The sequence below is a fragment of the Phyllobates terribilis genome, unplaced genomic scaffold (assembly GCF_046119375.1).
Source record: "Phyllobates terribilis strain yellow unplaced genomic scaffold, ASM4611937v1 Scaffold_5__5_contigs__length_657084704, whole genome shotgun sequence".
Taxonomy (NCBI): domain Eukaryota; kingdom Metazoa; phylum Chordata; class Amphibia; order Anura; family Dendrobatidae; genus Phyllobates; species Phyllobates terribilis.
Window position 1 is genome coordinate 86,825,077 of NW_027362765.1, and position 22,336 is coordinate 86,847,412.

Sequence of the window (22,336 nt, forward strand, 5' to 3'; positions counted from 1 at the left end):
GTATATTATCAGTGCTTTGTATGTGTACCTTACTGTTCATGTAATTTAGTAATAAATGAGTAAATTTCAGAAAAAAAATGGCGTAGGGTCCCCCGTAATTTTATTAACCAGCAGAGGGAAAGTGGACAGCTGGGGCGGAAGTTTTTAGCCTTGTAAGGGGGTAATACCCATGGAGCTTCTCAGGCTACTAATATCAACCCCCAGCTGTATACTTAGCCTTTACTGGCTATTAAAATGGGGAACCCCCCAAAAAAATGACGTGGGTGAGCGAGCTGACATCAAGCCCAGCTTAGTAATGGAGAAGCGTCTATAAGACGCCCCCATTACTAACCTCATAGTAAAAGTGAAATGTAAAATAAAACACTCACACCCAGAATAAAATATTTTATTTGAAATAAAAACAGTATACCTTTATTATTCTAAATTAAACCATACTTACTGTTACGCCCATTCCACCTGAAGCCAACGATCTCCTGTAATAAAAATAAATAATAAACCAACCTCATCCTTACCTTTCCGACGTCCAAATAACGAGTCCACAAAGATTCCATGAACAGAGCAGCCACATAGTATATGACTGCTCTGTCCATTCACCTGCAATACACTGACTCAGTGTATAGCCGGCAAATGAGGCTGCGCATGCGCAGTGAGTATTTTCCCACATATGCAATGAGTTGAACCGAGTTAATTATCATCGGGGATTAGCTGTAAAGTGAGTATATGGTGGTTTTTTGTTGTTGTTTTTTTTGCAGGTGTGGAGAACATCAGGGACAAGGTGTAGCTGAGTATAATGTGTTTTATTTTTATTTTAATATTTTTTTCTTAATTTTAACATTTATTTTAATACACTCAGCAAAGCACAGACACCGGCGGATGGGGGACTACTGCTCCCATCCAGCAGCGCCTGTGCCCGCTGTTTCCAATGGCAGGAGGTGCCAGCTGATGGTGGTAGTAGTACCATCAGCCGGCACCTATGACCCGCGGTAAGCTATTTACCGCGGGTCACCTGTCACAGCTGTGGCATCATGCTGGCACCTGTCAACATGATGCCACAGCGCTCTGATCGGGGATTTACCGAGCAATTACCGCTATCAGAGCCTGTGTTTACTGCACTGTCACGCAAATGACAGCACGGGAAACCAGGTAAATTCGGGTCCCCCATTCACATGAATGGGGTCCGTGTTCAGGTTTGTGTACTGTTCTGGTACCCGAACCCGAACTTTAAAAAAACTGTTCGGTGTTCGGCTATATTAGCCAAACCCGAACAGTGACGGGTTCGCCCATCACTAATAGCCTTACCTTCTGATGGCCCCCGGTGTCCTTGTCTTGACTTGCCGGCAGCTCGCGGTAGATTAAAAGGACCTGCGGTGACGTCATTTAGTCATGTGACGGGTCACGCGACCGCTGAATTCGGCAGGTCCTTTTAGTCTACTGCGAGCTGCCGGCAAGCCAAGACAAGGACACCGGGGGCCATCAAAAGGTAAGTATAATATTTATTTTTTATTTTTTACCATTCTTTCGGTCACACTATATAAATTCATGCCGTTTGCAAGTTGTCAAGCACTTTCCAAGTGATGCTAAAATCGCTTGGAAAGCGCTTGACAACCCGCATGCGGAAATGCATGTGAAGAAAGCTTCACTTCCGCATGTCCCTGGCAGGAAAAACGCAAGTACAATCCGCATGTATAATCCGCATGTACAATCCACATGTACAATCCGCATGTACAATCCGCATGCGTTTTTTCTGCAAGGGAGATGCAGAAACGCTCAGGAAAAATCCGGAACATGTCTGCATCGTGGGCACAAAGCCTTAGGGATACTATCTCTACATGGAAAGCAGTCAAGAAAAAATATGGCCTTTCATTCAGAATCTCAAAACATCTTCCATTATATCACAAACCAGAATTCCCCCAAGGTAGGGAGAATAAATTCTTTCTAAAATGGCAACAAGCTGGTGTGGTGAATATATCTCACCTTCTTCACCCAATTGAACAGAGATGGCTAATATGTGCTGAAACGTTGGGAAAGTATGAACTACCCCCACAGCACTATTTCCAATATGAACAGATCAAACTCTCCATCATGGCTAACTTAAGGGATGTTACCTTTGAGACTTCCCAAAACGAGCTGGATACCATTCTATTATCTCCAATGGGTACCCTCTCAATATCTACACTATACTCATCAATGAAACCTAACCTTGTGGAAACACACTGTAAAGATGTGCGGTTGTGGGTTGTAAGTAATCACCTAGGCAGATTAACGATGCAGCAATATTTTATTGATCACAGCCATGGTAATAAGCAATTCCAGGTAAATGGCCAAAAAACAGTTCTATCAGTCCTCAAATTCTGGGTTCAGTAGTTCCACTGGCTTTGTATAAGGCCATACTCACTGTCTCTATTCTCTTCCTCCAATCCTTCCCACCCAACTCTCCTAAAACATGTCTGTCCTTTCTTCCACTGGGCTCAGTCCCCTCCCAGGTCAGAAGTGATCACACCCTCCCCCTTAAACATTCACTGTTCACTCAACAATGAGGAATATTCTAGAAGGGTTCATCTGAGACTGCATGTAAGACCCACTGTGGTGACGGCTCCACTGTGTCCACAATCTACACACACATAACGAGATTATTGGCTATTGGAACAATGGTTAGATACTCCTGAGATACAGATTAGTGGAATGCTGGACATTTTACAAGTGAATCTTACATACTGACAAGTTAGCAGAACTATATAAAACATAACAAGTAAATCACTAATAAAACACAATAATAATATTAACAAAAATGGTCCGTTGCTGGAAAAGTATCATAGTCTTTAGAAAATGGGCAGCTCCTCACACACCCAGATACCTTTTTTTAAGTACTAGACTGGAAACAACAATTTGATGACGTAGATATCCCCGAGAAGATTAGAATGGTTTGGAGGTTATTCAGGAAACATATTATAAACTAGATGGTGGCCCGATTCTAACGCATCAGGTATTCTAGCTTATGTCTCCCGACCCTCCTTTATAATGCCCCATGCAGGATGTCACACCCCCCCCCTCCCTTATAATGCCCCATGCAGGAAGTCACATCCCCCCTATATAATACCCCATGCAGGATGTCACATCCCCCGTATATAATACCCCATGCATATAATACCCCATGCAGGATGTCACATCCCCCATATATAATACCTCATGCAGGCTGTCACATCCCCCCTATATAATACCCCATGCAGGATGTCACATCCCCCCATAGTGCCCCATGCAGGTCCCCTATGGCCCCATACAAAAAATAAAAATCCAATACTCACCTCACTGCTTCTCTGGACTCCAGCGTAGCCGGCATCTTCCCGCTGTGCGCTCAGGAGAGAGCGCGGTGTAGAGACGTCACCGCGCCCTCTGACCTGAGACGTCACAGAGCATCAGCGGAAGACACAGGAGCTGCTGCGCAGGCACGGGGAGGGGTAAGTATGACGCCGGGTGCCGGGGTCCTGATCGAGTGGGGGGAGGGACGGGAGGAGAGGAGAGGGGAGAGGAGGGGAGGGGAGGGGCGTCACACTTGTCCTCGGGAGATATGCGGTCGTAGCCGCTGATCTTCAGACGATAGCCACATGTAGGTCAGCGGCGCCTGCAGTCGGGGGACTTATGCTGTGAGCAGCCGGCTGCATCTCCCGGCTGCATCGCCGCTGACCTCCGTGCCGCACATGAGCCGCTAATGGCTGCCATGTTTTTCTGAAATGCCGCGTTGCTGATTGGCCGCGGCCGGACCAATCAGCGACCCGGGATTTCCTGGACAGACAGACAGAAAGACAGACAGACGGGATAAGACAATTCTATAGATAGATGAGTCGTGGAGAGAAACTCAGTTCAAAATCATGCATGGTGCGATATACGCCTTTAACCCATTTCTGGCCCAGGGAGTACTAATACGTATAAAGAAAGTAAAATCCGGTGCCACATGCGATAAATCCTTTTATTCCAAAAATAAAAATCACAACATGTCCCTAGGAGGGGAACAACTGGATGGGTTTCGAGGACACAGACCCTTAATCGTCAGTATATGGTATACTGACGATTAAGGGGCTGTGTCCTCGAAACGCGTCCAGTTGTTCCCCTCCTAGGGACATGTTGTGACTTTTATTTTTGGAATAAAAGGATTTATCGCATGTGGCACCGGATTTTACCTTCTTTATATATCCTTGCAAGTGTATGCTGGACACTAATCTGTGAGCCTGGGATTCCTGTGAGTATCAGGTGATATGAGCTAATTATCTTTTTTCAGTCTACTAGTACTAATACGTATCTGTGTCCTGGGCCTTATGGGCCTGATACGTATTAGCACGCCTTGGCGATTTCGCCCGCACACAAGTGGTGCTGGCGAGATCGCCACCGGGTGTCAGTTGATTGTCACAGCTGACACCCGGTGCTATGTGCAGGGAGCGGTCCCGCACCGCTCCCTGCACATTCAGCCCCGAAATCGATCGCAGCATTCCGGTGGCAAGAGGAAGTAAGCGCTATACTTACCTTCTCTGCCGGCGTCCCCCGGCGTCGGAGTCCGGTCCCGGATGTTGTTATGGTGACCTGATGTCATCATGACAACATCCGGGTCACCAGGAGGCAGGAAGTCACATTGGTCATGCGCAGTGCGCGACCAAAGTAACTTCTCCCTGTGCAGCACTGACAGGCTACATACATAGCACAGGGATGGTGCTGCATCCCTGTGCTATACAGCCGATCAGGCTGCAAAAAGTGAAAGTCCCATAGTGGGACAATGTGTAAAAGTAATAAAAATGTAAGAAAGGGAAAAAAAATCAAAAAGAAATTGTAAAATATAAAAAAAAATCAAAAAAATAAAAAAAAAATGTAAATATATTGTACCCATAGATAAATAATCTTATGAAAAAAAAAAAAAAAAAAAACAATAAAAGTACACATATTTGGTATTGCCGCGTTCGGAACGACCTGGCATATAAAACTGTCCCACTAGTTAACCCCTTTAGTGAACACGGTAAAAAAAAACAAAAAAAATGAAACTTAAAATGATGCTTTATCATCATAACGCCAAACAAAAATGGAATAAAACATGATCAAAAAGACAAATGTAAATAAAAATGGTATTGCTGAAAACATCATCTTGTCCCGCAAAAAACAAGCTGCCATACAGCTCCATCGGTCGAAAAATAAAAAAGTTATAGCTCTCAGTATAAAGCGATGCAAAAACAATTCTTTTTTCTATAAAATAGTTTTTACTGTGTAAAAGCACCAAAACATAAAAAAAACTATATAAATGTGGTGCCGCTGTAAACGTATTGACCCGAAGAATAAAGCTCCCTTTTTACCACATGCAGAATGGTATAAAAAAAAAAAAAAACAATTCCTGAATTGCTGGTTTTTGTTGATTCTGCCTCCCAAAAATCGGAATAGAAAGCAAACAAAAAATTTCACATGCCCCAAAATGTTACCAATAAAAACGTCAACTTGTCCCACAAAAAACAAGCCATCACATGACTCTGTCGGCCGAAATATGGAAAAATTATAGCTCTCAAAATATGACAATGCAAAAACTAGTCTTTGAAAAAGAAAAGGGTTTTTTAGTGTGTGACAGCTGTCAATCATAAAAACCCGATATGAATCTAGTCTCGCTGTAATCGCACCGACCCGAAGAATAAAGTTGTTTAATGACTTATACCGCACGATGAACAGCGGAAAAAATGAACTCTAGGGTTAGGGTTGTGCTAGGGTTAGGGTTAGGGTTGTGCTAGGGTTAGGGTTGTGCTAGGATTAGGGTTGGGCTAGGGTTAGGGTTAGTGTTGGGCTAGGGTTAGGGTTAGGGTTGGGCAAGGGTTAGGGTTGTGCTAGAGTTAGGGTTGTGTTAGGATTAAGGTTGGGCTAGGGTTAGGGTTATGCTAGGATTAGGGTTGGGTTAGGGTTAGGGTTGGGCTAGGGTTACGGTTGGGCAAGGTTTAGGGTTGGACTAGGGTTAGGGTTGGGCTAGGGTTGGGGTTAGGGTTGGGCTAGGGTTGAGGTTGGGCTAGGGTTGGGGTTAGGGTTGGGCTAGGGTTGGGGTTAGGGTTGTGCTAGGGTTGGGGTTAGGCTAGTGTTGGGGTTGGGCTAGGGTTGGGCTTGGGATTAGGGTTGGGCTAGGGTTATGGTTGGGCTAGGATTGGGGTTGGGCTAGGGTTAGGGTTGGGCTAGGGTTAGGGCTTGGCTAGGGTTAGGGTTGTGCTAGGGTTAGGGTTGGGCTAGGGTTAGGGCTTAGCTAGGGTTAGGGCTGGGCTAGGGTTAGGGCTGGGCTAGGGTTAGGGTTGAGCTAAGGTTAGGGTTGGGTTAGGGTGGGGGTTAGGATTGTTTTGGGGTTGGGATTTTTTCAGAAGTCGACGGCGATATGGCAACTAATGTTGAGCGCAAGTGCTCGCTACTTGAGTTTGCATCTAGTGCTCGGGTATGCATCGAGTATAGCGGGGTCTCGAGTGACATGCTCGAGTCTCCGCCCCACATGTTTTGCAGCTGTTATACAGCCAAAAAAACCTCGCGGGGATTGCCTGCCATGCATGAGCGATCCCCGCATGTTTTGTTTTGGGTGTCTTTTAACCGTGAAACATGTGGTTTTCCCCTCACATATGGGGTATCTGCTTACTCAGGAGAAATTGCACTACAAATTGAATGGTGCAATTTCTCCTGTTACCCTTATGAAAAAGCAAAATTGGGGACTGAAAAACATTTTTGTTGGAAAAATGTGAAAATTTTATTTTTACGGCTCAATGTTATAAACTTCTGTGAAGCACCTGGGGGTTCAGGGGCCTCACCACACATCTAGATAAGTTCCCTGGGTGGTCTAGTTTCCAAAATGGGGTCACTTGTGGAGGATTTCCACTGTTTAGGCACATCAGGGGGTCCCCAAACACAACATGGCATCCGCTAATTATTCAAGCAAATTTTACATTCAAAAGTCAAATGGCGCACCTTCCCTTCCGAACCCTGCCGTGCGCCCAAACAGTGGTTTTCCCCCACATATGGAGTATCGGCGTGCTCAGGAGGAATTGCACAATAAATTTAGTGGTTTATTTTTTAATGATACTCTTGCAAAAATTAAATAAATTGAGGTCTAAAGTAACATTTTCGTGAAAAAAAAATAAATGTTCATTTTTTTCTTCCACATTCCAAAAATTCTTGTGAAGCACCTGAATGGTTAATGAACTTCTTGAATGTGGTTTTGAGCACCTTGAAGGGTGCAGTTTTTAGAATGGTGTCACTTTTGGATATTTTCTGTCATAAAGGCCCCTCAAAGTGACCTTAAATGTGATGTGGTCCCTAAAAAAATGGTTTTGTAAATTTTGTTGGAAAAATGAGAAATCGCCAGTGAATTTTTAACCCTTATAGCTCCCTAACAAAAAAAATTGGGTTCCAGAATTGTGCTGATGTAAAGTAGATATGTGGGGAATGTTATTTATTAACTATTTTGTGTGACATATCTCTTTGATTTAAGGGCATGAAAATTCAAAGTTTGAAAATTGCAAAATTTTCAAAATTTTCGCCAAATTTCCGTTTTTTTCACAAATAAACGCAAGTGATGTCGAAGAAATTTTACCACTATCATGAAGTACAATATGTCACGAAAAAAACAATCTCAGAATCAGTGGGATCCATTGAAGCATTCCAGAGTAATTAACTCATAAAGTGACAGTGGTCAGAATTGTAAAAATTGGCCTGGTCATTAACGTGCAAACCACCCTCGGGGGTAAAGGGGTTAATCTACCAAAAAAAGACCCACTTTCTAATAGATTAATTGCGTGTCCCAAATGTCAACATCCACACTCTGCCATCCTACATGGCCTTTGGTCCTGTTCTGCATCGGTTTCTATTGGGACCACGTAGCTGACATGATTAACACCACATGGGGACCAGGATATGTCCTTTCTCCTTGTCTAGCCTTGCTGCATTGTTTTGGAGTAACATAAACAACCCTAACAAATTAATAGGGAGTCCCCCCAAGTTACTACACACCTAGCTTATATTGGCAAAAAAACAGTTCCTAAAACACTGGCTAGATCCCAATATCCCCCCCCCCCCCCCCATTACGGAACTAATAACACAAATGAAGCATTATATGGAGGTAGAACAGCAACATGCCCTATGTAATAAAGAGAAGCAAGCAGGCAAATACCTTATAAAATGGAAACCGTTTATTATAAATTGCTGTTCAATAGAGGACAAAAGGAAAATGGTAGAACCCTTTACATCTACAGCATGGTATATACTAGAAGATCTCAAAAATAACTTAGGTCCACTTCGTTTAACTTAAAATGAAGAAGAGAATGGTGAGGAGAATAATCAATGGGCCAGGACTTCTGGCGTAGATATAAATGCATTAATTGTCCATGATGGTGTAACATACCTGGCGGCGTCCTTGCATGGTGGTCCATCTCCCACTGTGCAAGAGCGCGCACTTGATCTCCTGTCCAGAATGTCTCTCTGGCTTCCCTCCATGCTGTCTGTTTGTGTCTGTCTCTGCTGCTTAAGGGCGGCGCCCGATCACTTCCTGCTTTTTGTACCTGCTGTGGGTCACGCCCCTTGTGCGTCCTCAGCCTATTGCTGTCTGACACTTGGTATATAGCTCAGCAGCTCCCTTCTATCCCTGCCTGAGCATAGTGTTTTCCTTCAGTGTGTGCTTGCACTCTGAAGGTGCCAGGTCCCGTCTTTGTTTCCTTGTCTGCCTTTCCTGGAGGCTGTATTTCCAGGCCTGTCTGAACTTAGTCCTGTATGTCTCCTGCTTTTTGTATCAGTTCCCGTGTCTGAACTGAGTCCTGTATGTCTCCTGCTTTTTGTATGAGTTCCCGTGTCTGAACTGAGTCCTGTATTTCTCCTGCTTTGCGGTATCAGCTCCCGTGTCTGAACTGTGTCCTGTATGTCTCCTGCTTTGCGGTATTAGTTCCCGTGTCTGAACTAAGTCCTGTATGTCTCCTGCTTTTTGTATCAGTTCCCGTGTCTGAACTGAGTCCTGTATGTCTCCTGCTTTTTGTATCAGTTCCCGTGTCTGAACTGAGTCCTGTATGTCTCCTGCTTTTTGTATCAGTTCCCGTGTCTGAACTGAGTCCTGTATTTCTCCTGCTTTGCGGTATCAGCTCCCGTGTCTGAACTGTATCCTGTATGTCTCCTGCTTTGCGGTATTAGTTCCCGTGTCTGAACTAAGTCCTGTATGTCTCCTGCTTTTTGTATCAGTTCCCGTGTCTGAACTGAGTCCTGTATGTCTCCTGCTTTTTGTATCAGTTCCCGTGTCTGAACTGAGTCCTGTATTTCTCCTGCTTTGCGGTTTCAGCTCCCGTGTCTGAACTGTCCTGTATGTCTCCTGCTTTGCGGTATTAGTTCCCGTGTCTGAACTAAGTCCTGTATGTCTCCTGCTTTGCGGTATTAGTTCCCGTGTCTGAACTAAGTCCTGTATGTCTCCTGCTTTGCGGTATTAGTTCCCGTGTCTGAACTGAGTCCTTTCTGTGTATCTTGTCTGTCCTGTCTGAACACGCTCCTAGCCTGTTCCTCCCGCCTTCTAGGAGCCGATTACCTAGACCCGCTCCTGTATCTTGTCTGTCCTGTCTGAACACGCTCCTTGCCTGTTCGTTCCGCCTCTCTGGGGGCAGTATTCCCAGACCCGCTCCTGTATCCCGCTGCAGTGTCGGTCTCCTCCGTACACTCAGTTCCAGTCTGAACTCTCTCCTATCCTTTATCTGTTTTGCCTCTATGTCCGTTCCCTTCCTTTTTCTGCAGAGTCTGAACTCGTACCTAACTCCTGCTTGTTGTCTCTGCAAGTACTGTGTGAGTATCTGGCTCTGTCTTTCCCTTCCTGTCTGTTCCGTGTGAACAGAGTCCTGTCCTGCCCTGCTTCTGCCCGCTGCTCCAGCAGTCCTGTCCTGCCCTGCTTCTGCCCGCTGCTCCGGCAGTCCTGTCCTGCCCTGCTTCTGCCCGCTGCTCCGGCAGTCCTGTCCTGCCCTGCTTCTGCCCGCTGCTCCGGCAGTCCTGTCCTGCCCTGCCTGTAACCCTCTGCCTGTATTGTTCCTGAGTCCCGGTGTGTACTGGGTCCTATCCCGCCTGTGTTCCTACCTGCTAGTGCCTCCCTGTCTGCACTCTAGCTGTGCTTGCCTTTACCCCCCTGCCTGCATACCCGCCTGCCTGCATACCAGTCGTGCCTGCCTATACCCACCAGTCTGTGTGCCAGCCTACCAGCCTGTTCCTGTATTCCCCTGTGTGGGTCAACAGCCGTGTCCGGGGTCTGTCCTGGAGTAGCACCTGGTCCCTCTGCTCGGTTCCTCCTTGGTGCACTGGCGTCGTATGCCGTCGTGCGACCCTGGTCGGATCGGGTGAATACCTAGTCACGCCCCTCCAGGCATTCACTCTCCGGCACGGTCCAGTGGAATCACTATCAATCACACGCACACGCCGCTTAGCCCGGGCGTGTGCATAACAGCATGCTCAGGCCATGGTTCCCGTTGAGCCCCACGGCCTTCGCCCTCTGAGAAGTTTTCCAGCGAATATATGCATTAAAATAAATAAATAAATTTTTTTTCTCTTAGCTGAGTTCCAGGCGAAATTACGCACCGTCCAGATGGATCTATCAGCTCTCGTTCCTGCGGATCCGCCACGTTACTATGGGGATCCAAGACAGTGTCGTGCATTTGTGGAGCAATGCATGCTACACTTTAAGGCCTACCCTCTTTATTTTCCTTCCGATTGGGCTAAAGTGGCCTTTATGATGTCTTACCTGGCGGGTGATGCCTTGGAATGGATCAACCCCCTATATGAAACACAGGATCCGATCCTCCGGGACCTAATGGCCTTCCTGGTGGCCTTTCTAATGGTCTTCGATGATCCTAACCCGGAGGCTCCTGCTGAAGCTTCACTTCCCAATATCCCGGAGCAGCCCCAATGGGTAATGTGTGTGGGTAGCGCAATAGTCCTCCAGCCCAATGAGACTACTGCCCACCCAGAATCCTCACAGGGTGACTACGCTTTCCGGAATACTTCTCTCAACCTCAAGAGGCAGTCCAGACGTGCTAGACTTAGAGGCAAGCCGTCACGCCAGGGTCTGTCCTCCCTGAGACCTCCTGACCCCAACCTTGAAGTCCCTACTGAAGCTTCATCTCCCTGTATCCCGGAGAAACCCCAATGGGTAATGTGCGTGGGTAGTGCACCAGTTCTCCTGCCCGAAGAGACTTCTGCCCATCCAGACTCCACACAGGAGAACTTCCTGCACCCGGCATCAGTTGCTTCTCTCTCTTTAACCGGTGTGCATGTCCAAGGATGCTCCAAAGCTGTGGTTACCTCAGAGTCTGTGCACCTCTACTACCTGGCGGAGGATCCCCTGTTGCCTCCAGAATCCTCCGGGATACCTCTCGATGACAAATGGAGAGAGACTTCTCTACACCCGGTACTCAATACTTTGTCCGCTTCGTCCTGTGAGCCTGACAATGGGTACCCCAAAGTGGTAGTTACCCCCGAGTCTCTACACCCCTCCGACCAGGCGGAGGATCTCCAGTTGTCTCCTGAACCCTTCGGGGTGCTACCTGGTAGCGAAAGGACAGAGACTCTCCTATACTCTGTACCTGATACCTCGCTCGCTTCGTCCAGTGAGTCCAACCTAGTGTACTCCGAAGCAGAGGTTACTCCCGAGTCTCTACACCCCTCCGACCAGGCGGAGGACCTCCAGTTGTGTTCAGAACCCTTTGGGGTGCCACCTGGTGGTGAATGGACAGAGACTTTCCTATACTCGGTACCCGATACCTCGCCTGCTTCCTCCAGTGAGTCCGACCTAGTGTACTCTGAAGCAGTTGTTTTCTCTGAGCCTCTGCACTCTTCTGACCCGGCGGAGGACCTCCAGTTGTTTCCTGAATCCTCCGGGGTACCACCAAATAACAAAGAGACAGTGACTTTTCCTCATTATGTACCTGATAACCCGTCTATTTTTTCCTGTGAGCTTGACAAGATGTACCTCGAAGCGAGATTACCCTCAAGTCTCTGTCCCCCTCCAACCCAGTGAACGACTGGTCCTCGAATTCCCTGCGGAAGATTCTGGCAGGCCTGAAGAAGAGGGGGCGTAAGGGGGGAGGTACTGTAACATACCTGGCGGCGTCCTTGCATGGTGGTCCATCTCCCACTGTGCAAGAGAGCGCACTTGATCTCCTGTCCAGAATGTCTCTCTGGCTTCCCTCCATGCTGTCTGTTTGTGTCTGTCTCTGCTGCTTAAGGGCGGCGCCCGATCACTTCCTGCTTTTTGTACCTGCTGTGGGTCACGCCCCTTGTGCGTCCTCAGCCTATTGCTGTCTGACACTTGGTATATAGCTCAGCAGCTCCCTTCTATCCCTGCCTGAGCATAGTGTTTTCCTTCAGTGTGTGCTTGCACTCTGAAGGTGCCAGGTCCCGTCTTTGTTTCCTTGTCTGCCTTTCCTGGAGGCTGTATTTCCAGGCCTGTCTGAACTTAGTCCTGTATGTCTCCTGCTTTTTGTATCAGTTCCCGTGTCTGAACTGAGTCCTGTATGTCTCCTGCTTTTTGTATCAGTTCCCGTGTCTGAACTGAGTCCTGTATTTCTCCTGCTTTGCGGTATCAGCTCCCGTGTCTGAACTGTGTCCTGTATGTCTCCTGCTTTGCGGTATTAGTTCCCGTGTCTGAACTAAGTCCTGTATGTCTCCTGCTTTTTGTATCAGTTCCCGTGTCTGAACTGAGTCCTGTATGTCTCCTGCTTTTTGTATCAGTTCCCGTGTCTGAACTGAGTCCTGTATTTCTCCTGCTTTGCGGTTTCAGCTCCCGTGTCTGAACTGTGTCCTGTATGTCTCCTGCTTTGCGGTATTAGTTCCCGTGTCTGAACTAAGTCCTGTATGTCTCCTGCTTTGCGGTATTAGTTCCCGTGTCTGAACTGAGTCCTTTCTGTGTATCTTGTCTGTCCTGTCTGAACACGCTCCTAGCCTGTTCCTCCCGCCTTCTAGGAGCCGATTACCTAGACCCGCTCCTGTATCTTGTCTGTCCTGTCTGAACACGCTCCTTGCCTGTTCGTTCCGCCTCTCTGGGGGCAGTATTCCCAGACCCGCTCCTGTATCCCGCTGCAGTGTCGGTCTCCTCCGTACACTCAGTTCCAGTCTGAACTCTCTCCTATCCTTTATCTGTTTTGCCTCTATGTCCGTTCCCTTCCTTTTTCTGCAGAGTCTGAACTCGTACCTAACTCCTGCTTGTTGTCTCTGCAAGTACTGTGTGAGTATCTGGCTCTGTCTTTCCCTTCCTGTCTGTTCCGTGTGAACAGAGTCCTGTCCTGCCCTGCTTCTGCCCGCTGCTCCAGCAGTCCTGTCCTGCCCTGCTTCTGCCCGCTGCTCCGGCAGTCCTGTCCTGCCCTGCTTCTGCCCGCTGCTCCGGCAGTCCTGTCCTGCCCTGCTTCTGCCCGCTGCTCCGGCAGTCCTGTCCTGCCCTGCTTCTGCCCGCTGCTCCGGCAGTCCTGTCCTGCCCTGCCTGTAACCCTCTGCCTGTATTGTTCCTGAGTCCCGGTGTGTACTGGGTCCTATCCCGCCTGTGTTCCTACCTGCTAGTGCCTCCCTGTCTGCACTCTAGCTGTGCTTGCCTTTACCCCCCTGCCTGCATACCCGCCTGCCTGCATACCAGTCGTGCCTGCCTATACCCACCAGTCTGTGTGCCAGCCTACCAGCCTGTTCCTGTATTCCCCTGTGTGGGTCAACAGCCGTGTCCGGGGTCTGTCCTGGAGTAGCACCTGGTCCCTCTGCTCGGTTCCTCCTTGGTGCACTGGCGTCGTATGCCGTCGTGCGACCCTGGTCGGATCGGGTGAATACCTAGTCACGCCCCTCCAGGCATTCACTCTCCGGCACGGTCCAGTGGAATCACTATCAATCACACGCACACGCCGCTTAGCCCGGGCGTGTGCATAACAGATGGTTTCAATAAGATATAAGACATACTGTCAACGAATTCATTTTTTTTTGTGTATGTACTTATTAGTCACATTTTGAAGAATTCTAGCTTTGATTTTGATCTATGAATGGAGGTATATCTGTTATACTAATTAAATATGTGAATAGAGGTGGTATAGGCCCAGCCTGCGTATGGGCACCCTTACCTCTCTATGCACCAGATTTGATGTATGTTATGTATTTGTGTCATGATGTTAAAAAAAAAATATACAGTACAGACCAAAAGTTTGGACACACTTTCTCATTTAAAGATTTTTCTGTATTTTCATGACTATGAAAATTGTACATTCACACTGAAGGCATCAAAACGATGAATTAACACATGTGGAATTATATACTTAACAAAAAAGTGTGAAACAACTGAAAATATGTCTTATATTCTAAGTTCTTCAAAGTAGCCACCTTTTGCTTTGATGACTGCTTTTCACACTCTTGGCATTCTCTTGATGAGCTTCAAGAGGTAGTCACCGGAAATGGTCTTCCAACAATCTTGAAGGAGATCCCAGAGATGCTTAGCACTTGTTGGCCCGTTTGCCTTCACTCTGCGGTCCAGCTCACCCCAAACCATCTCGATTGGGTTCAGGTCTGGTGACTGTGGAGACCAGGTCATCTGGCATAGCTCCCCATCTCTCTCCTACTTGGTCAAATAGCCCTTACATAGCCTGGAGGTGTGTTTGGGGTCATTGTCCTGTTCAAAAATAAATGATGGTCCAACTAAATGCAAACCGGATGGAATAGCATGCCGCTGCAAGATGCTGTGATAGCCATGCTGGTTCAGTATGCCTTCAATTTTGAATAAATCCCCAACAGTGTCACCAGCAAAGCACCCCCACACCATCACACCTCCTCCTCCATGCTTCACTGTGGGAATCAGGCATGTAGAGTCCATCTGTTCACCATTTCTGCGTCGCACAAAGACACGGTGTTGGAACCAAAGATCTCAAATTTGGACTCATCAGACCAAAGCACAGATTTCCACTGGTCTAATGTCCATTCCTTGTGTTCTTTAGCCCAAACAAGTCTCTTCTGCTTGTTGCTTGTCCTTATCAGTGGTTTCCTAGCAGCTATTTTACCATGAAGGCCTGCAGCACAAAGTCTCCTCTTAACAGTTGTTGTAGAGATGTGTCTGCTGCTAGAACTCTGTGTGGCATTGACCTGGTCTCTAATCTGAGCTACTGTTAACCTGCGATTTCTGAGGCTGGTGACTTGGATAAACTTATCCTCAGAAGTAGAGGTGACTCTTGGTCTTCCTTTCCTGGGGCGGTCCTCATGTGAGCCAGTTTCTTTGTAACGCTTGATGGTTTTTGCAACTGCACTTGGGGACACTTTCAAAGTTTTCCCAATTTTTCGGACTGACTGACCTTCATTCCTTAAAGTAATGATGGGCAATCATTTTTCTTTACTTAGCTGCTTTTTTCTTGCCATAATACAAATTCTAACACTCTATTCAGCTGTGTATCCACCTGACTTCTGCACAACACAACTGATGGTCCCAACCCCATTTATAAGGCAAGAAATCCTACTTATTAAACCTGACAGGGCACACCTGTGAAGTGAAAACCATTTCTGGTGACTACCTCTTGAAGCTCATCAAGAGAATGCCAAGAGTGTGCAAAGCAGTCATCAAACAAAAAGGTGGCTACTTTGAAGAACCTAGAATATAAGACATATTTTCAGTTGTTTCACACTTTTTTGTAAAGTATATAATTCCACATGTGTTAATTCATAGTTTTGATGCCTTCAGTGTGAATGTACAATTTTCAAAGTCATGAAAATACAGAAAAATCTTTAAATGAGAAGGTGTGTTCAAACTTTTGGTCTGTACTGTATGCATAAATGTAAATGAAGAAAAAAATATATATATATATATATGTGTATATATATATATATATATATATATATATATATATTATTCAGAGGTCTGTAGACATTGTTTTAATTTGGATCACTTCCTTCTACCCTTCCCTATATTTGTCTTTTCAGATTCGAACTAAGTGTTGCCGTCAAAGTGTAAGTATTCATTTTTTGCAACCAATAGATACATAATATATAATCTACTAGAAAATAATAGTGGTTTTGTGAACACACTAAAAATATTAGTATATCTCTAGACACCAGGGATGTTCTTAATCACTTACTGCAGTCCAGCAATACTGCTATTACACTATACACCAGAGATGTTTTTAACTTTCATCAATGCACCAAGAATAAGACGTGTTAATACCAGAGATTATTAGTAAATGAATCCAGTAATTGTGTTAGACTAGACAACAGGTATGTTAGGGAAGATTATAAAGATAGACATAACAGCTCACCAAGGCTCTAGGTGTGTAGAAGCATGGATTCCATTGGACCAAATGTAAGGCAAATAAGGAAGAAGCGTTCCATCTTCATAAAAATTGCAAAATTTTATTTAAAAAAAGTATTTAAAAAGCTTCCAAGATAGGGTAGAACAAGAAACGCGTTTTGAATGCAAGCTGCGTTCTTTGTCAATGGCTATGACAAAGAATGCAGTTTGCATTCGAAACGCGTTGCCTGTTCTACCAAATCATGGAATCTTTTTAAATACTTAATAAAAAATGTAGCAGTTTTTATGAAGCTGGAACCCTCCATCCTTACATATTAAGGATGATACCACTAACTTAACGCACTCCAACAATAATACATGTGTTACACTACACACCAGGGATGTTAACTTCTGAGGAAGCTGGTCAACAACAGCTATATGCTTGGGGACTCCTGTTACTCCCCCCCCCCCCCTTCCTTTTTTATGATTATTACCCATACTCCATACAACCTATAGGTATTTATATATTTTTTATCATTTGATGCTGTATATTTTTTGCTGCTTTATATTAGTTTGGAGATTTACTTGTTTATTATTATTATTTATTATTATAGCGCCATTTATTTCATGCCGCTTAATATGTGAAAAAGGGGGTAACAATTTAATGGTATAACTCTGCTTGCTGTATCTGTCATCTGCTGCTATTTGCCCCTGAAACAATTTAATGGTATAACTTTGCTTGATGTATCTTTGCTATATGTTATCTGTTGCATTCCATTTAATAATCACTGATCTATGTCTGTTCTTCCCTGATTGTAGACTTTATCTGATGGTGAATGGTGTTATATTGTGTAGCAAAGCATGGTGTTAGCTCTGTCTTTGATCAGCTAGCCATCCCCTGTAGTGTTGATCAGCTGTTAATTTATCCACAAGCAGCTCCCACAATGCCCCTCACCTGATGGTATAGTCTACCCTATAAATCTAGAAGCAACGTAAGGGGTGTACGTGTGTGGGGTGCATGCACGTGTCTTCTTGCGCAAAGTGTGTGCAGTTACTTCATTCGCCAGTTAGTCAGGGCAGGAGTCAGGTAACCACACTTTATACCTTCTTTTAACCATGTACTTAAAAAAGAGTAAACATTCAAAGTAAACAATGTTTCTGTTTTTGTTTTCACTCTCTCCCCTATAGTCCTCCACTTCCTACTAACCCCCCTAATTCCTACACATAGTAATGAACTCTTCATCTCTCCTTCCATCCACCCCATCCATCTCACCTCCTCCTCAGAACTATTCCTCAACATTCAACACTGTGTTTCTAAACACAGACAGCCACCCCATGCACTCTCCTGCTCCCACCTGCTAACACTTTCCCTGCTCTGCCTCACTGCCGGTGACATCTCTCCAAATCCTGGTCCTCCTCACCACATCCCTACATCCACTTCTATCTCTCATCCACGATCTACCACAAGCTCTTGCAACCTTTGTAACCTTATACCCATCCGCCCAGCCCCCGCTTGCCCAGTCCCTTATACAGGAATTCTATGAAACGCTCGCTCTGTCTGCAACAAACTTTCCTACATCCATGATCTTTTCATTACTAGCAAACCTTCCTTTCTCGCCATCATCGAAACCTGGCTCACCCCCTCTGACACAGCCTCTCCAGCTCCACTTTTGTACAGTAGATTTCACTTTTCCCACACACCCCGCTGCAGCGGCAAGCATGGTGGAGGAGTTGGTTTTCTCAGATAACTGCTCCTTCTCCCCAATTCCACTGACCCCCTCCATTACGCTCCCTTCTTTAGAGGTGCATTGTGTGCGTATCTACCCCCCTCCAACCTCCAATTGGCTGTCATTTACTGCCTACCCGGGCCAGTCACCACTTTCTTTGACCACTTCATTTCCTTTCCACTGACATCCCCACTATCATCATGGGCAACTTCAACATTCCCATTGACATGTCCTACTCATCTGTCTCTAGGCTTCTATCTCTCACTTCCTCCTTCAGCCTTGCTCAATGATCTTCCGCAGCTACTCACAAAGATGGCCACACACTGGACCTCATCTTCACCCACTTCTGTTCCCTATCTAACCTTGAAACCAGATATTGGTACTTTTGGCAGTGTGGACAGGTACCAAGTCCTGCTGGAGAATGAAATTTCCATCTCCAAAAAGCTTGTCGGCAGAGGGAAGCATGAAGAGCTCTAAAATTTCCAGGTAGACGGCTGCCCTGACTTTGGTCTAGATAAAACACAGTGGACCTACACCAGCAGATGGCAAAGCTTCCCAAACCATCACTGATTGTGGAAACTTCACACTGGACCTCAAGCAGCTTGGATTGTGTGCCTCTCCACTTTTCCTCCAGACTTTGGGACCTTGATTTCCAAATGAAAATTGGAATTCTGGGACCTTGTGGAGTGTGTCAATGACTGCCTTGTGGACATCTGTCAAGTCAGCAGTCTTCCCCATGATTATGAAGCCTACTGAAACAGACTAAGGGACCTTTTTAAATGCTTAGGAAGCCTTTGCAGGTGTTTTTGTTAATTATTTTAATTTACTGAGATAATGATTTTTGTGTTTTCATTGGCTGTAAGTCATAATCATCAACATTAACAGAAATAAACACTTGAAATAGATCACTCTGTTTGTAATGATTCTATATAATATATGAGTTTCACTTTTTGTATTGAAGAACTGAAATAAATTAACTTTTTGATGATATTCTAATTTTGTGAGATGCACATGTAAGTTCCTTACACGATGCAGATGTTGCTGCCGCTTTATATAACACCACAACAGCTGTAGCTCTTGATTCGGTCGCCTCTTTCACACATACCAAAGCTCGCACAATCAATAGGCAACCCTGTCACACCATCCTGACCAAAGAGCTGAGACAGGGTTCCAGGGTTGCTGAGTGGAGATGGAAAATGTTCCACTCCAATGAGCACTTCATCGCATTGAAACAGTCCCTCACTATTTACAAGTCCACACTTACTGCAGCAAAACAAACATACTTCTCATCTCTCATATCTTCTGTCTCAAAACCCTAAACAGCCATTCAATACCTTAAATTCTCTCCTCCGTCCCCCAGCACCTCCCCCCTCTAATCTCAGCTGAAGACTTTGCCCCATTCTTCAAGCAGAAGATTGACACCATCAGACAAAGCTTTTTCCTAAAGCACCCCCTCATATCTACTCAACCTTACTCCTCCAAAACCTGTTTCTCCACCATTATAGAAGATCAAGTTTCCTCTTTACTCTCCAAATCACACCTCACCACCCGTGAACTTGACCCTATCCCGTCCCATCTCATCCCTAACCTTACCACAGTCTTCATCACAACCTTAACCCACCTCTGCAACCAGTCACTAACAAATGGTGTCTTCCTTTCATGTTTCAAACATGCCTCAATCACACCCATCCTCAAGCCCTCCCTCAACCCATCCTCTGTGTCCAGCTATCATCCCATATCACTTCTCCTGTATGCCTCAAACTACTGGAGCAACACATCCATCTTGAATTGTTCTCCCACCTCTCCTCTTGCTCCTTCTTTGACCGCTTCAAATCTGGCTTCCGATCTCATCACTCCACTGAAACTGCCCTGACTAAACTCACCAATGACCTACTAACTGCCAAATTCAAGCGACACTATTCTGTCCTCCTCCTCCTGGACCTGTCCTCTGCCGTCAACACAGTGAACCATTCCCTCTTACTACAGACTCTCTCATCTCTTGGCATCACAGACTTGGCCCTATCTTGGATCTTCTCATACCTAACAGACCGGACACTCAGCGTCTCCCATTCTCACACCACCTGCTCATCTCGGCCCCCTATCTGTCGGTGTCCCCCAAGGTTCAGTTCTAGGACCCCTGCTCTTCTCCATCTACACCTTTGGCCTTGGACAGCTCATAGAGTCTCACGGCTTTCAGTACCATCTCTATGCTGATGACACACAGATCTACATCTCTGGACCTGATATCACCTCCTTACTAATGAGAATCCCACAATGTCTGACCGCTATTTCTTCCTTTTTCACTGCTAGATTTCTAAAACTTAACACTGACAAAACAGAATTCATCATATTACCCCCATCTCACTCAACCTCCTCATCTGACCTATCCATTAAAGTCAATGGCTGCCCACTCTCTCCAGTCCCACAAGCTCGCTGCCTCAGGGTAACCCTGGGCTCTGATCTCTCCTTCAAATCACGTATCCAGTCCCTTTCCACCTCCTTAATCCAAAAGGGGTCCAAAAGACATGAGGTCAGACAACTTCAGAAATAGATATAACATAAAGGGGTCTATTGCGGCCAGTAACCGCTAGACAGGAAGAGATTCTGACAAAATGGAATGAATAAAATGACAATTTTTTATTGATGCTAAATATAAAAACAAGAAGCTTTAAAATTAGACAAGGGAAAAGAAAAAACCTCCAAAAATAGGGAATGGACACACCATAGGTCCGCTGCGTGTACAGTATATAGTAGGTAGTGCTAACAGGATCCTATACCTCAGGATGGTGCTCAAACATAAAATGACAAGTATATGTATTGAAGAATATAATGCTCTAATATAGCGCAAGTGCGACAGAAAGAGCTAATTCATAGCATATACTTAGTATAAATGACCCAAAATCTCAAAAGACTAGCAGCAGAACACATGGGGGCTACTGAAACCACTGAGTATAACTGGTACTGATTAAAGGTTCATGTGCATAAAGGCTGACAAGAAATAAGAGTATCTGAAAGATAAAGAAATACTGGATGTAAGTGTGACAGGAATACCATGTAAGGGCATAGGGAAATGAGATGAACACAATGATAAAAAACATTACAAGAAAGCAATTTATAAGAAGACACGATTATGGTGGAACAGGTCTTCTTTAGAAAATTATATGGACAAACAAATTATACCGAGAGGTTTACACGTACAGCTTTTTCCCTCATTCGAATTAGATGAAGAATCATTACAGACAAGGGACCTCCGGTGTCACTCCGGATGTAGTTACAAATCAAAAGGACTTCATAAAACATTACAAGAAAGCACTTTATAAGAAGACACGATTATGGTGGAACAGGTCTTCTTTAGAAAATTATATGGACAAACAAATTATACCGAGAGGTTTACACGTACAGCTTTTTCCCTCATTCGAATTAGATGAAGAATCATTACTAAAAAGATGGATCTCAGCAGCCACCACTTGTTCTTTAGAGTTCATCCAAATCATCATTGATAAGAACTCTTTATCATTAAAGGAACTTGATGAGGAGATTGAGGAATTAAAGAAATCTCTAATAAAAGATATCCCAGTAGATAATTTTGACAAAATTATTGTTGAAATTAACAAAGAGGTAGACAAATGGGAACAAGAAATAAGCTTGAACAAATTAAAAAAATATCAGAGGGATAGTAGGGATTATGATAGTGGTAATATTTTCCGCTGGCAAAATAAAAAAGATAATAAGACCAGCAACAAAAATCCCAATTCAAAAAAGGCCAGACGTGTTTCCAGGAGTCCCTCTGAGAGTTCACTTCCATCTCTGACGGATATATCGTCTAGTGAGAATGAGAGTACCAGCATTGAAGTAGTGAGTAAAACTACAAAACGTCTTCTTGAGATCTTCACCAAATCTAGAGGTCAGGTGACCTATGATGATCGTCATAAGGTAATAAACTTGTCAGAGCATGTATTAACACCTTGCCAAATTAAATTACTACAAAAAGGGCTAACTTTCTCCCCCACATCTCGTCTAGATCCGTTCACGACTGTAAAAGATCTACATTTATTCGCTAGAAAAATAATTCTTGAAAAGCTGCATTTCAAACATGAACCTCATAATTCCCTTTCTACATTAGAAGAAAAAGAGGCACTACTAATATTAGAATCCCTGTCGGAGGAAAGTAAAGATGATGAGGTGAGTAATTTTACATCATCATTGTTTACCACATCAAAAAAAATCCCACCTCTGAGTACCTGCCCGGCGGTGGAGGTATTTACCAGATTAGTGACTGCGGATATTGAAGCCTTCAGCCGAAAACCTGGCTGGGCCTCCAACTTGACAACACAGGAAAGGAGAGCAATAAAAGAATTACAATCCCTCCAGAATG

The 22,336-nt window shown here is 45.1% G+C and overlaps 1 protein-coding gene across 5 annotated transcripts in view; it reads left to right on the forward strand.

The window, feature by feature from the left end:
• LOC141272144 (uncharacterized) overlaps positions 1-18,957 on the forward strand; it is a 327,412-nt gene extending 308,455 nt beyond the window's left edge. For all 5 annotated transcript variants that reach the window (XR_012321979.1, XR_012321981.1, XR_012321980.1 and 2 more), the window contains 2 exons: positions 15,931-15,957; positions 17,423-18,957. Coding sequence is in view for 1 of the 5 variants with exons in the window: in XM_073682510.1 (XP_073538611.1) it covers positions 15,931-15,957; positions 17,423-17,440 (45 nt within the window). In the remaining 4 variants the exon portion in view is untranslated. The remainder of the gene's footprint in view (positions 1-15,930; positions 15,958-17,422) is intronic.
• Positions 18,958-22,336: the final 3,379 nt, after the last annotated feature.